Source organism: Amphiprion ocellaris, chromosome 21, assembly GCF_022539595.1.
Source record: "Amphiprion ocellaris isolate individual 3 ecotype Okinawa chromosome 21, ASM2253959v1, whole genome shotgun sequence".
In the NCBI taxonomy this organism is placed as follows: Eukaryota; Metazoa; Chordata; class Actinopteri; family Pomacentridae; genus Amphiprion; species Amphiprion ocellaris.
Genome location: NC_072786.1, coordinates 14742394 through 14757457, shown reverse-complemented (window position 1 = coordinate 14757457; position 15064 = coordinate 14742394). Strand labels below are relative to the sequence as shown.

At 39.1% G+C, this 15064-nt stretch overlaps 1 protein-coding gene across 4 annotated transcripts in view; it reads right to left on the bottom strand.

Annotated features, from left to right (window-relative positions):
- Positions 1-354: 354 nt before the first annotated feature.
- The window catches only part of tmtc2a (transmembrane O-mannosyltransferase targeting cadherins 2a), an 87045-nt gene continuing 72335 nt past the window's right edge, over positions 355-15064 (bottom strand). For all 4 annotated transcript variants that reach the window (XM_055006375.1, XM_055006374.1, XM_055006373.1 and 1 more), the window contains 4 exons: positions 14741-14822; positions 9982-10096; positions 7919-7982; positions 355-2902 (listed from right to left, as the gene is read on the bottom strand). In XM_055006375.1, the coding sequence (XP_054862350.1) occupies positions 2699-2902; positions 7919-7982; positions 9982-10096; positions 14741-14822 (465 nt within the window). In that variant the 3' untranslated portion in view covers positions 355-2698. The remainder of the gene's footprint in view (positions 2903-7918; positions 7983-9981; positions 10097-14740; positions 14823-15064) is intronic.

Here is a 15064-nt window from a genome sequence, read left to right as displayed (position 1 = left end):
AGGTTTCATTTCAATGTAAGAAAAGACAACTGTGCAGAGATTCCAGCTGCATTATAATGAGGCTATTTCCTTTTTGTTTTGTAAAAGATGTATTCTATTCTAAAGGAGAGCAAGTCAATATTGAAGCATCTTTCCTTAGAATTTAGAGAATTCAACCAGCTCTTATCACGGCTACCACTTAGACATTTCCACATCATTTCACTCAGTTAGCAACTTCCTCAAGCCAAAAAGACTATTTTACTGCAACCGTCTCTCTAAATCACCAGTAAATAACAGTATTTCCATTAAATGTACTGAAGCTGTTGCTGACTGAATTCATGTTACTGAGTTACTTCCTGGACAGCCTCACTCAGCTGAGCGCAAAAATCATCTTTTTATTATGGAAAAAGGTTGACTTTTCTTTTACAAAACACATTTTTCAGCTACACATTTTTCTATAATTTAACCAAAACATCACAATCATCAAAAAACATCTAACGTCATTTTAAGAAGCTCTCTCTGTGTCACAAACCCACTCTGTGACAGGAATCACAACCTGATGTCCCTGAGCAGAGAGAATTAAAAAAACACAACACATAGAAAAACATTTTAATGTAATCGCCATGTTGCCTACTGTAGCCTATCTATTTGGAGGAATGAGAGAAGGTGGGCTGATGTGACAGTGAAACGGCACAGTGTTGGCATTTTTACATAAAATAACACGTATTAATAAATTAAATTTGATCATGTGATCACATAAAACATCTTCATTTGACACAAGGAACACAACACATGAGTGATAACAGTTCTTGCTTGGCACGAGAGGTGTAAAGACTCAGTACAAGCTTTGGCACCGCTGAGGATTTTCTCATTATCTGTTTTCAATTTTACAGTCACAAGGGTTTAAAATGCACCAAGTGCAAACAATCTTCAGTGACTCGGAAAACGCGATGGGATTGGCTGAGCATCATGATTATTTCATACTTGCTGGGAGTACAGCGCTATTAGAGGGTGGTACCACAAGTTGACTATGCACTGTCATGCTTTTAGTTATGTATTTACTGTGTTAACATTAAGGCCAGACCATCCTGAGACCATCATTTTTTATTATTTTTAAACAGAACACTCCACTTGTGTTCTACAACACTGTCGACCTACGATGGACAGTTTAGCAAAAGAAATCCTTCTGTTCTTCCTTGTCAAACCCCAGGGCCTACATCACCCATAATGCAACTTAACCCTCTGAACCCCGAAGTTCACAGGCAGCTTTGAAAAGCATGTTAGCTTTAAAAACAAAAAACGCCCAAAACATACCATTTATTAGACTTAGAAACTGTGAAACAAAGATAATCATGGGATTTTCAACTTTCCAACATTCCTGTAACTAATTATATGTGATGTCAAAATCGTGATATTTCATCAAAATCACTTTATTCTCAATATCCCATTTTAAAAACACTGATTGCACTAACCTGACTCTGTAAATAATTAAAAATTCAATTCTGCATTTTTCAATGCAACCATAAAGCTATCAGTCGCCGAACCAAAAGTCACATGACAAAAATTCTCGGCTGAACTGCAGGCTGTGTTTGCAAGGAGTGGACAGGAGACAAGTATAGAAATAAATACAAAATGTAAATAGTAAAATTTCTATAATATAGTATGCAGGGTCACATTTTTCCCAAGTGTTAGTAACATGTTAGGGCACTTGGAAAATTGTTGTGCGTGTTGATTCCAATTTTTAAAAATTTTGTACAATAAATAATCAAAGATTCCTTCCTTTTCCTTTTTTTTCTTAAAAAAAAAATGATGGCAACATTTATTTTTGTGTTCTCTGTACTTCAAGCCAAGGTTGTGCTGCTTCCATAGAGGTGCAGGACTGTAAATTGCAGTGAAAAAATAGGCCCACAGTGAGGGAAAACATTCAAGCTGTTTGGGGTTCAGAAGGTTAACTGGCAACGCTTTGGTCGGACATTTGCATTAGTGATAGTAACGACAAATGGAGCCTCGATCAAAGCCTAAAGCAAAGACACTGCAGAAGGCCAGTAAGTTGACTTTTTTCTTCACACCTCGAGTATTATTTTCTTTTTCAAATTTGTAGTCTTCACCCCCGACCAACGCTGACTCACTCGCTCCCTCTGGAGCCACAAAAAGGCTTTGATACAAGTTTTTCACATGTGCAGTAGTTCTCCTCCTGTAAACAGACTTTGATGTGTAAAAGTAAGGATGTGGTTTCAGTTTAAGTCAAACAAGCTGGCATAATGAAACGCAACATGATAGTCATTAACTCATCAGTGCTGACACTTCAAAACGACTTTTTGCAGAACTTATTGTTTTAAATTTGCTACATCGTCATTCAAATTAAGGGCTTTCAAACACACCCTGGTTTAAATTAGCGTGAAAAAATAATCAGCCGACATTTGAAACCAGGAAGATTATTTTTTGGGACTTTTCCGTTATTTTCTTTTTCATTGTATCATTTGACAGAGTGTTATAAAATTTTATTAAAAAAAAAAAAAAAAAAAAAAAAAAGGTGTCATATTTTGAGCCACCATCCGGGACTCAAAAATCCCAAACATGCCAAGGCTCAAGCTGTCTTTCACAAACATCACAGGCCAAATCACTACAGGTATCGTCTTTAGAGAGAGATTCCAGCCTTCAGTCCTTCATATCCAGCTTCATTCCATCAGTGAGGAAACAACGACGCAACTCTTTCAAGTTAAAGGTCGCCTTTCTGTGCCCCGAGCCCATGTTTAGTCCTGAGTCCCTGCCTCTCCATGATGTTCCACAGCTTGCGCAGGTTGGACTGTGTAATAACATCGTCGGGTTTGAGCTGCAGCGCCCGCAGATAGTTGGCCTCCGCTTCGGGAAGTTTCCCATTCAGGTGGAGGATGGCACCGAGGTTCATCAGAGCAGCCGGATACTGAGAAGAGAGGAAAAGGACAGAAACAGTGGATGAGGAGACACAGCGGTGCACAGTGTAATGATTAAAGTGATATGTGTGGTGCTGGGGTGTTGAGTTATAGGATTACTGAGCATGTGGCAACTGTGCTGACCTTGAATTTATCTGGGTAAACTATTTTAAAGCTGCCCCTCTCAGCTCCACATCTGACACAGACATTTACTTAAGACACATTTTAGGAATGTTGCCAAGTTTTTTTTTTATGCGGAAGGTGGATTAAGGCAGGAGCTGCAGTGAAATTTGCTTATGGCTAAGAAAATCAACTATGTATTAAATTAGCCTTAATGCAATCTCATTGCAGCAGGCACGGCCACAGATAAAAGCGTGTCCTCTCACAATGCCACAGCGAACAAAAAGGAAGCTACACATTGTGTGTGGGCAGGCATTTTTATATGGATGAACAAACCCATTTACGGGAGTGTTTCTGGAGTCCTATTTAATAAAAATACCATCTTTTTTGAGTTGCAAAGTGAAACCATCTGGCCATGAAAAGTGCACCGGTTGTGGGAATTGACAAAAACTGAGTCACACACATGATTCTCAGCAAGCCACAGCTAACAAACACACCCAAATCTCATCCTAAAAGTCATCTGCACCTCGTCCTCCCGGGCCTGGCCTTGTTCCCAGGCCCACGTCCCTGATGTATGACATATGGTTAGCAACTTGGCAACTGGTTCACAGATTTTCTCTCCCCAAACACAACTGTTTGCCTCTCTTCTACGCTGATATTTCACTTGTTTACATTCCAGTTTTCAAGACGAGCGACGGCGAGAGCCTGTTTTCATCACCTAACGTAACAAACACTGACAGAGCTGCAATATTCCAAGCAGCGGCCTGGAAGAGGCTGGAAAATAATCGGTTAATGCAGTTTTACAGCCAGTGCTTTTCTCACCCACTGAAACAAATTCATGTAAAAAGCAGTTACATTTAAAGGCTGTTATAAACCCCTATGTGTGTGTGTGTAATTTATTTATTTTTTGTTCTATACAGGAACAGTGCAAAGGCACAAGGACAGATAAAGAAGGATCCCTTTGTCCTTCTAAACACCTGGCTGCAAAAGAGCTACACTGTCTGGGTTAATGCACACCAAAACTGATCAGGAGCTGCTAGAAATAGTGTATATATGTACAAATCCAGTGTAATTTATGAAGATTATAGATTATATATAAGATCTGTATTATGTTGCTGCAAAGACAGAACATCTGAACTCTGCTGCTTTAACCCTCAGTGCCCAAGCAGTTTCTGGGTACTGGGCTAATTTTTCACCACAGATATAAAGTCCCATGCCTCTATGGAAACAACACAACCATGTGTAGCAGCATACCGATGTAAAAATGCAAAATCTTTGATTATTAATTTTACAAAAGATTACGACAAAATATGGAAACAACACACAACATTTTCCAAGTGACTCCAGATGTTACCAATATTGGAAAAATAAATGGCGGCTATTAATACAGCAGATATTTTGTAACTTTCCATATTTGTCTACTATCTGCTGAGTGCAAAGCACAGCCTGCAGTTCAACCCAATTCAGCCCAAAAACTCTCAGAATTTTTGTCACATAATATTTTGACTAATGTGCCCACATTTTACCAATATCAGAATAAAATAGGGACTGTACATGCTACATACACTACCGTTCAGAAGTTTGGGGTCACCCAGACAATTTCATGTTTTCGATGAAAACTCACACTTTTATTCATGTGCTAACATATTTGCTCAAGGGTTTTCTAATCATCAATTAGCCTTTCAACACCATTAGCTAACACAATGTAGCATTAGAACACAGGAGTGATGGTTCCTGGAAATGTTCCTCTGTATCCAGCTAGAATAGTCATTTACCACATTAACAATGTCTAGACTGTATTTCTGATTAATTTAATGGTATCTTCAATGAAAAAAATGCTTTTCTTTGAAAAATAAGGACATTTCTAAGTGACCTCAAATCTTTGAACGGTAGCGTATATTTTATTATTCGTTTCTAATGTGTTTCCATTCTTGTGCCCTCTCTGCTCGGTGTAAACACTGCCTGCAGTTCAGCCAAAAATCCCTGAATTATTGCCATGTGACTGTTGGTCACCACCCAATCAGTCATGACTTCTCAGCTGTGCCAAGGAGAGCAGACTTATTTGTTTTTGTTTTTTTACAGAATCCAGTTAAACACTTTCTTTTTGGCAAATTTTTAAATTGAGACATGCCGAATAAAATTTCACAGTTTTAGGCTGGGATTTGGTTGCCAACAGAATGGTTACAACACAGATGAGCACTTTGAAAATTAGCAATTTCTTTTTCCGTTTTGACATTTTCTCGGTCTGATAAAGAGTGTAATTTTGCAATTTTTAAAAAAAAAGACAACATGCCTTTGAAAACTGCCGGCGGGTTACTGTTACTATAGTAACCACGGCTGCCAAATCAACCACAACTAAAATCAGAGTGAAATCAGACAAATTATAATGTTTTCTTATCATATCATCATTTTTTTGATTTGCAGGGACCAGACGGAACCAACTGTGTAATTACATACAGAATTATAAGTTTCTACAGTCAGTGAATATTAACTATTCTGCCAAGACCGTAAGATTAGATTTTGAGGTAATCTTATCTGAATGAAAAAGCAAAGCTGTGAGTAAACCTTTTTCTGGAGACACTCATTCATTGCTCTTCTCAGCACGTAGGGGCAGCACTGAATCTTTCATGACCTGAAAGCTATTGGATTAAGCTGATATTTGAGAGACTGTCATTCACTAAGGAGACGGGTGCAGGGAAAATGTCAAAGACAAGGCGCACTTTGCTTCTGACAAATCACAAGAGGAACCCTGAGCGTGTCTGAAAGTGCACATGAAGGCTTTCAGCATGTGAATTATAACGACTGCAACGTGAAGGTGACTTTTTTTTTTACAGAATATAACTTAAACACACAGCTCTCCAAATTAAAATGGACAAGCAATTTTCTTCTCTTCTGTGGTTTTACTGAGCTTTTAAGGCTTAAATAGGATATAAACAGACAGCCAGGCCTGATCTAAAAAGGGGCAGATGCTATAAAGCAGTGATTCCCAGCCGGTAATGTTCCCCGTGGGGTAGTTCAGCAGTTGCCGGGGGGTACATGGAGAAACTGTGGAGTAGCTTAGCTTTTTAGAAAAAAAGGAAGAAGGAAATGAATCCCTGAAAAGTACATGTCGCTAGGGAGGGTATGCGAAAAGTAGTTAAAGTAGCAGAAAAGTTACCTAAAAGAAATGCATGCGTTGTGGAAATACTGAGCTAAAAGAATGAATAATAAACGTAATGGATACATGACTGAAATATTTATGGATGGATAGTTATGGATAAATGGCTGAGCTAGCTTAAAGCGGCATATATTTGAAGTAGTTAAGCAAGTGATAAACAAAAGTGTTAGAATGAAAATATGAAATAAATAGTGAAATAAATAGCTACAAAAATGAAGAAAGAGGTTGAACTTGCCAAAAGTGACAGTTAGAAAGGAGCAAGGAACAAATGTATCAGATAAATGGTTGAAATATTCACAGTTCAGTGAACAAAAAGTCATAGATAATGGTTGAAATACACCTAAATTCATATATGAAAATCTGCCACTTTCATTTTAACAAAATATTATCTAATTATCAGTTTAACTCTTGGTTCCCCAAAACCTGCCAGTGTGTTTGAAAGGCCTGTTTTCTTTCTTTTTTTTTTAAATGCCAAAATTACACCACATATCAGCTGCTGCTCCATTTGGAAACCTAACCAAATCTAAGCTTTAAATGGGTATTTAATCAAAATAATTTTATACTTCATGTGTTATTTGAAAATTCTTCAAAAACAACCAAAAACTAAGCATTTGCATTAACCACATTCTGTGAAAAACTAAAAATTCTGAGCTGCTCTTAACTGAGAATCCATTAGTGACTTAGCTACAATCAACAGTCAGCCAACAAAAATTCAGGAACTTTTTTGGCTGAACTGGGTTGAACTGCAGGCAGTGCTTACACAGAGATGACAAGCTACAAGTACAGAAAAAAATTAAAAACATAAGTTGTAAAATAAATCCAGTATGTAGGATATTTGGGAAAATATTGTACATATTGAATTCAAGTTTTTTTCTATGTTAGAAAAACAAGAAATTTGAGAAATTTTATTTTCCTTTTTTTAATGATTTAGGGCATTCTAACTTTGTAATACTGCACACAAGTCATTTTTAGTCCTCTCTATTTCTAGCCAGTGTTGTGCTGTTTCCATAGAAGTGCAGGACGTGAAACTAAATTCATTTAGGTGAAACCGTGCAGCATCAATGAAGGGTTACTTAAGTTTATCCGATGAAGCTGTGGGGGTTTGTTGGTCAAAAAAAAACATGGAACACACAGTTAGGAAGTGTGTAGTGATATAACATTCGTCCCTCCAGTGCAGAAATGAAGATGAAGGTCCAACCTTCTCTCATGTCTGCACATAAGTCACAGAGTAGGCCGTCACTAAGCAGACTAACATAACAAATAACTGCAGGAAGCTCCTTCTAGGTGCCTATGAATCCCAATGACCTCCCCCAGCCTGGTCCATGCAGCCTCGTCCTTTGAAGTGACTGATGCATACAAGGCAGAAACAGGATAAAATATCTCCCTACTTCCTCGACCACATGTGCTGACACGGGGAGACACGATATCCCACAAGGCTCTGTGTGTTTAACTACATCGTGATGATCAAGTATTTACTCTGACTTCAGCGTGAGACAACAGCAACCACTGAACTCATTTCTCTTTGGGATCTTTGTGTTTGCATTAGCACATCGAGGCACCGGTTCATGAGCAGAACACAGTTTCCATTTTACATCCAGCTGTACCACTGTTTGCCAGGAACAACAGAACTATAACACACTGTCAGAATGATGGGTAATACATGCTATGTAGTAAATTGAATGTTACAGGGTAGACGTGTGTGCGCATTTCCATGATAAGTGCTAACAGGCCCACCGGTCCAGGTACTTACATCTGGTCTGAGGCCGGCTGCTCGCTCATACTGGATTTCTGCTGCTTCGTTAAGATTGGCCTGTCTGAGGAGGAAGAACAGCAGGGAGTAAAAATGAGCCCATAATAACACAATTCATACCAATAATAATTATATCACAAAAATACAAATTGCTGCTAATGGTGGTTTCCATTCACTGTTAAAGTGCTTATCCTAGAAATGACTGTAATTACCGTTAATCATTCATTAACTGTATTAGTTAGACACAAAAGACATTTTTAGGTTCTCTCTCCTTCTAGTCATGGTTTCCATAGAGGTGCAGGTCTTTATATTGCAGTGAAAAATGAGCCCATAGTGAGTAAAAATGTGACAGGAGCAAAAAATGCTCAGGAACTGTCTCTAAGTACATTGTTACTACGTCACAATTAAAACACAGGCTTGTTTATGGAGAGGCTGCTGAATGACCCTATTGAGCACACAATATTCAAAGGACGGTACAGATCCTTGAATATTTTATAGATTAGCTTGTAAAATATTTAAACTTCTAATATAGTCATTAATAAAAAATGTTCTAGGACAAGTTTGATGAATCAGCTTGTAATAACTGAGATAATGCAGCTTGTATCTCAGGTTGGGACATTGATTGACCACATCAGGAACTACTTTTGAGTGGACTGGCTTACTTTATATTATTCAGAGGATGATGAGGCACAGATGAATGAAGAAAAATGGAAGTTTCTAGGACGTTGCCAAAAATCATTAAACACCTGCCAGCTCTTCCTTTACATGTTACATCTGTGTATGTAAAGTGGCAACAGCTAACCTGCTCCATACATACAATTTTATTCGAAGTGGACATGAACCGGACTTTGCTCTGCCAAAGCTAATAAAGTCAAAGAGACCATTCCTTCCTGACATGGTAATTCATATTTATGGGGCTGTGATTCAAGTAAAATAAGCTGTCAAAACACAGGGTTCATTCAAGTTCATGAGTGATATCCTGGCCATCATGCTATACTGTCCTTCCTTGGTCTTTCTGTTGTTTGACCAAGTTATTAAATGACAGATAAATGTTGAGCGAGTTAGATTTAAAGACAGCATCATGAGCTATCAAGGGAGAAGTAAAGTCATTTTTCTGTTTTTGATGAAGCTTAAATCCTAAACATGTAACAAAAAGAGCAGATTTTGCTGGTAAATCACTTAACTTATCATCATTGGTCTGCTGGAGCGACTTGTATGAAGGCAATTAGGAAAATCTTTCATCGGGCCGGATTGTCAGCTCATTATTATCGTCCTGTTTATGGTCAGTTGTTCGCTGCACATCAAGCAAAGCCCAGATTTCCAGGCTCATCTTTATTATCATCACAGCAGCTTTTATTTTGACGGCTGTGTGTCACGCCATTAAACTCTAATCCCAATCTGTTTGGATTCATGTCACAAAAGAGTCTCAGCTTAAAATAACCAGTCACACCAGGAACACAGCAGACAGAATGATCTGTCATTTAGATTTATTCTTACGTTTCCAAACCTCCGCTAAAGACTTTCAACTTTTTACAAATCCTCTGCGGCGCTGCGTCGAGAGGAACGCTCCAGAGCGGTAATGACTTTTCCAGATATGTAGAGCAAAAAGGAATCGAGGTACATCATTCCAATATTCCCTTCAGTTTGCTGGGAGTGGAGGACATTTGCAGTCGCTTTTGACACGCTTTAAGATTTATAAGCTGTCTGTGCACGTGCTTGCCAAACTTTGAGGGAAAATTCTCCGATGGCTTCTTTACGAGCCCTGGACTGAAATCTCACCACGATGGACTGGAACTGCACCGCTGTTTATACATGTAATACATAATAAGTTTTATAGCAGCTTTTCCATTGAGAGGACATTTACTATTCCATAACGCTGGTATAATTTATATTTCAAAGATGGGGTTTTAAATGGCAGCGGTACAGCAAGAAAAGCCACAAATGTTGAAGCAGCACAGTGGCAAACTTTGCAAATGCAGGAATTCCAAAACACCAACACTTGAAGGAAGTAGGGAAACCCCAGCTGGAAGCGTGTGTTGCTGTATGTCAGCAGTTTAGCCAACCTGAGCATGTGAGCAGCACTGAAGACCACATCAAACTCGGAGTTGTCCAGCTCTGCAGCTCTCTCTGCCATCTCGGCGGCTTCACCGAGACGGGACTGCTCCAACAGAAACTGGCCTGAAGGGAAAGGAAGACGGAGAAAGTTAGTTCCAAGAAGCAGCAGAAGTTTTGTTAAAGAGTCCTCAGATACAAACCACATTATCTACTTTGTTAACAGGTCCATATGGTGTTTTTTATATGCTAGAAGACATATCATGAGCAAAATAATCAGTCAATGCCACCTTTCAACTGTAGTGTACAGATGAGTGTCAAAAACATGGAGCCAGACTTTTGGGATTTCATACAAAACAAATCAAATTGATTAATCCTGCTAGCAAGATGGGCTCTCTGTCATTATTTGTCTTGAGGATTGGTTTCCAGTATAAATGCATGTGGCTGAATTACTCCAATATTACAAATTGCAATTATCTAGTGTACAGCAGTTATACAGAGTCATAGGTGAGCTGGTGTGCTGGAGCTGCAGAAACTACTGTCAAAGATCTGCATATTCTAAAGCAAGCAATAGTGTACAGCTATTTTAAGTCAGGAAGGGATTGTTTCATGAGGAAAAAACTTCTAAAGATAGACATTTTAGATAGAGAGATGAGTCTTTAGGGGTTTAAATGACAGCAAGAGAGAGATTTTGTCAACCAGCATTGCCATGTAGTTGAAAGGTTTATAGTCAACTTTTGTCTTGAGTGAAATATCTCGACCACGACTGGATTAAGATGAAACTGAGTGCAGATAACAATGGTCCCCAGAAGGTGACTTCTGTGATTCTTTGACTTTTTCTACTGGTAAGAAAAAGAAAAAAAGAAATTGATGTGTTTTTTTTTTATTTTTTTTTTATTTTTTAATCGCATCGGCTACAAGATGCAATAATTATCATCTAGTAGATGGGGATAAAATGAGATTTTACCAGATTACTATAAAATTGAGCAGAAAAAAGTATTTATGGTTCCTCAATGATGAATCCTCTTGATTTTGGTTCCTCCTTGTGCCACCATCAAGTTCATAAAATATCTCAATAAGTTTTGGACAGATTGCCAGGGAATTTGGCGCAGACGTATATGTGCCAATTATGATGAGTTGTAAAAATGTAAAGCTGCAGTAGGAAGAAAAAAAAAAACCATCCTCCTCCTGAAGCTCTCCTCTAGTGCAAGTCCTCCGTCTAATTCATTGTGCCGCCACATTTTACTCTCACTGTATGCTTGGTTGCTTTTTACACTCCATCACCAGCTCTGGGTGAAAAGACCTGAGGCTGGCTGAAATCTCCTATTAAGGGCTTGAGTCTGTAAAGCCTGACGACAAAACCAAGATGTGAAGGTGCAAAAGTTTAGTTTCCTCTGAGACAACTTAAATTAAAAGGATTCGTATGACATTTTTACCAAAATAATGCTACCAAACTTTAACTTGGTTTAGCAGAAATATGTTGTGTTTATGTCCAAATTCTAGGGATCTGATCTGATAGTTCAGGATCAGGGTTAATCAAAACACTTATTAACTGATTGGTATCAGCACAAACTTAAACCCAGATACTCTGTGTATGTCCTCTGTCACACTGGTGTCATAAAGGGAGAGCACAATTTTATTATCTGCAGCATAATCAATCAATACTTAAAAACACAAATTAACCACAGTGGACATTTGTCCTGTGCTGGCACTGCTGTTGCAATCAACAGACATATGACATGGGCTGCAAAGACAGCCGTGTTAAATATGCCACTGGGATCCTAATTGCATTTTAATCAATCTCTGGTTGTCTCAAACACATTCGGTCTGGCTGAAGGTCATTAGCCATCACAAAAGTCTTTGTCATGGTGGTCCATATTCAAATAAACCTCCACAATGCTCTCTGCTAGCTGACACACAACTGCCCACAGTCCATATGACCGTCCTTTTGGGGTCGCTAATAAAACAGTTAAATATAATACTTGAAGTGGATATTATCGAAGAAAATGGTATGGGAATGGAGGCCAAAAAAATGATCGGGACATCCCTACCAAATTCCATCAATATAGTAACTATAATAACAAGAAAATCACACAGAGAGTGCAGTACTTCACTAAGGCTGCTCAGTCGTTGCATGATTTCCGACAGATGAAATCTTTTTAAAAATCAGTGGTCCGCAGCCATCGATCTGTATTGCTATCGCAATCATGTGATTGTCAGCAGGCAGGTGACGTAGTGTTCACTTGTAGTCATAGTTACAGTGACGCCATACTGCTATCTCACGATGATACAGAACTATTTAACAAATCCATGGATCCAGACTACAAGCCGCATCACTACCAAAATCTAATTAATTGGTCCTTGTGTCATATCTGACCTTCCCTGAAAATTTAATCGAAATCTGTTAGTCCGTTTTTGAGTAATGTTGCTAACAGACAAACAGACAGACAGACTAGTCAATGCCGATCGTCACATTAACTCCGCCATGGTCATTGGCAGAGTAATAACTATCTATCAGTTGTGCTTTGTGTTTGGTGCTAATTAGCAAAGGTTTGCATGATGGTAGACTAAACTAGGCTGACAAAAGTGTTAAACTTTATGCCTCATAAAAATGAACATTGTAGCACTGACAATGTGAGCATGTTAGCATGCTGAATTTAGCATTAAACTCAAAGAATGGCTGTTCTGAAGTATATCCTCATAGAGCTGCCAGCATGGTTGCAGCCTCTTTGCCTTGTTTCCTTGCAAATGGCAAATCCGAGCTTATTCTTCGGCATCATGCTGTGGGAGACAGATGGAAGTGGGATGAGGGTACAGAAAAGGACGGGAAAAGAAACGAAGATGAATAGAGGTTGTGATGGGTGTCACAGGAAGAGGAGGCAGAGAAAGCGAGACAGTGGATGACTGAAGGATTGTTGTTTTGCTCAGCAGCATTTAAGAACACAGATGAGGCGGAGGTATTTCATGCGTTTTCCTGTGGGAGTCTGGCCACCTGGTGCTGCGCCCACAAGTGCCTGCTTCAGCGGCCATAAATTAACAGCGGAGCCCGGTTACAGATGTTCCTGAATGTAGCAAGCGGAGAGTGTGAGGATGCTCCTTTGACGAGTACGTCTGCTTGCTTTCTTCTACTGAAAGCGGACTGCATTTGCTGGAGTTCAAAAAACAAACTCCAAAGCAGACTATTTAGAAGTGGGTCATGCAGGGGGACTGCTTCCATTGAAATGTGTTACTGTGAACAATGGCAGGAAAGGGGACCTTGTCTTTCATTTTCTGTTTTCACCCCCCTGTGTCCTCCCTGTTCCCACATGTGCGCCTTTGTGAGCGCATCCGCTGTGTTATAATGTGGACAGATAGCATCACTCCTCTTACAGTCGCACCTGGAGCTCATCCACCGACCCCAGGGTAGCTTAAGAGGCCAGATTTGAGATAAAGAAGGAGCCCAAATAAACATCACCTATAGCAAGAAGCTACAAGATAACAGTGGGGAAAAAAAAGAAAACAGAGGAAAGAGCGTAAAGACTGGAGAAGAAGGGGAAACAGCTCGGTCCAAAGACAGCAACAGAACCCTCGATGCTGACCAAACTAAACTACAATCCAACATATCAGTGCAGAAAAAGCACCAGGAGGAATGGAGGGAGATAAGGAAGAGGAGAAAGGGACAATGCACAATGGTGTTTGCAGTGTGATAGGACAGATTTAATTTCCTACGAATATCCTGGAGATAGTAACACTAAGCTGCACGGAGCCCTCAAACTGATAGGAAACGCTGCATTTTTTTTTTTCTTTTTCTTTTTAACTGCGGCACCAGGAGGAACGTGGTTTTGTGTTTTCACTCACCATTACGAATGGTAAACAGTGTATTCTGATCCTGTCTCCTCACTCAGATAAACACAGCATACATGTCTGTTTGTGTGTGAGTTTGCACCATCTGCAGAAGCCCAGACTGCTCCAACACTGCCAACACCGATACGATCAGTGAATTAAATGACATCGGTGGTTTTTGGAACCATGGTAGAAGGAGATGGATACCTTGCTGCTTTGTTGTTTCCAAAATTCTTAACAGGTTCCAAATTTTTGCCTCCAAAAACCATATTTTATACAATAACAGCTCCACAATTACAAGGTGAAACTTAGCAACCTTGGGCTCTATGGATAAGGGGCTCTATGGGAGAATTTCTGGCGTATCATCGATCAACAAAATTCTAAATAGGAGCGTCAAAAACAGCCTCATAGCAACTTTTCTGATGATGTTGAACCTGTGCTCTCTGCCAGATTAGATGTAAAGAAATGGCATACAACAATGCTACATCCATTTTAATCATAATAGATCCAGGCGGCCTCTCCTCTGAGTGTAACAAGCTCAGCAAACTCCTCCAACTAACAGCTACAGCCTGGTCCCAGTGCAGGGACTAGCAGCATGAAAAGTGTTAACAACTTTATCTGAGGGTGACACTACAAAGGTGGCGTCTTGGATTAAAGAGCATAAAGAACTTGGCCTAATTATAAGCATGAGTACAGCTTACTGCAGCAAAGCCTGATCATTACAGTACAGCAGAGGTTTGGATTACAAGCAGTGGTGTTGGTAAAAAAAAAAAAAAAAAAAAAAAAGCACTTGAAAATAGGTTTTATAGCTCTGTCAACTGAACAGAGGCATTTTTTTGGAGATAGAGGCTTTCATATTGTTATAATTAGAATGTCTCCTTTCAAAAAGGCTTTGTTAAAAATGCGGTTTCAGTGTCTATAAATAAAGCTTTTGATTTCTTTTCTTACCATAGTGCATGTAGCAGTTTCCTTTTGTTGGGTCTAGTTGAATTGCTCTCAGATAGTATTTCTCTGCTTCTGTCTTCTGCCCCTGAAATGAAAACAAAATGCAAATCAGTGATATTTAAGTTTTTGTTGTTTTGGTGAGCACTTTATTTTATTTATTTATTTTTTTTTTGCAATGGCACAAAGCATTTTTGGATGTCATTTTTTTTTCTTGAACACTCTGCATATGTAACACAAATTGTCTGCACCTAATAGGAAGAACACTGGTTACCAAGCAACTGACACAACTTCCAACAAAGGAGGGTAAAGCCATCTCTTAAAAGGGTC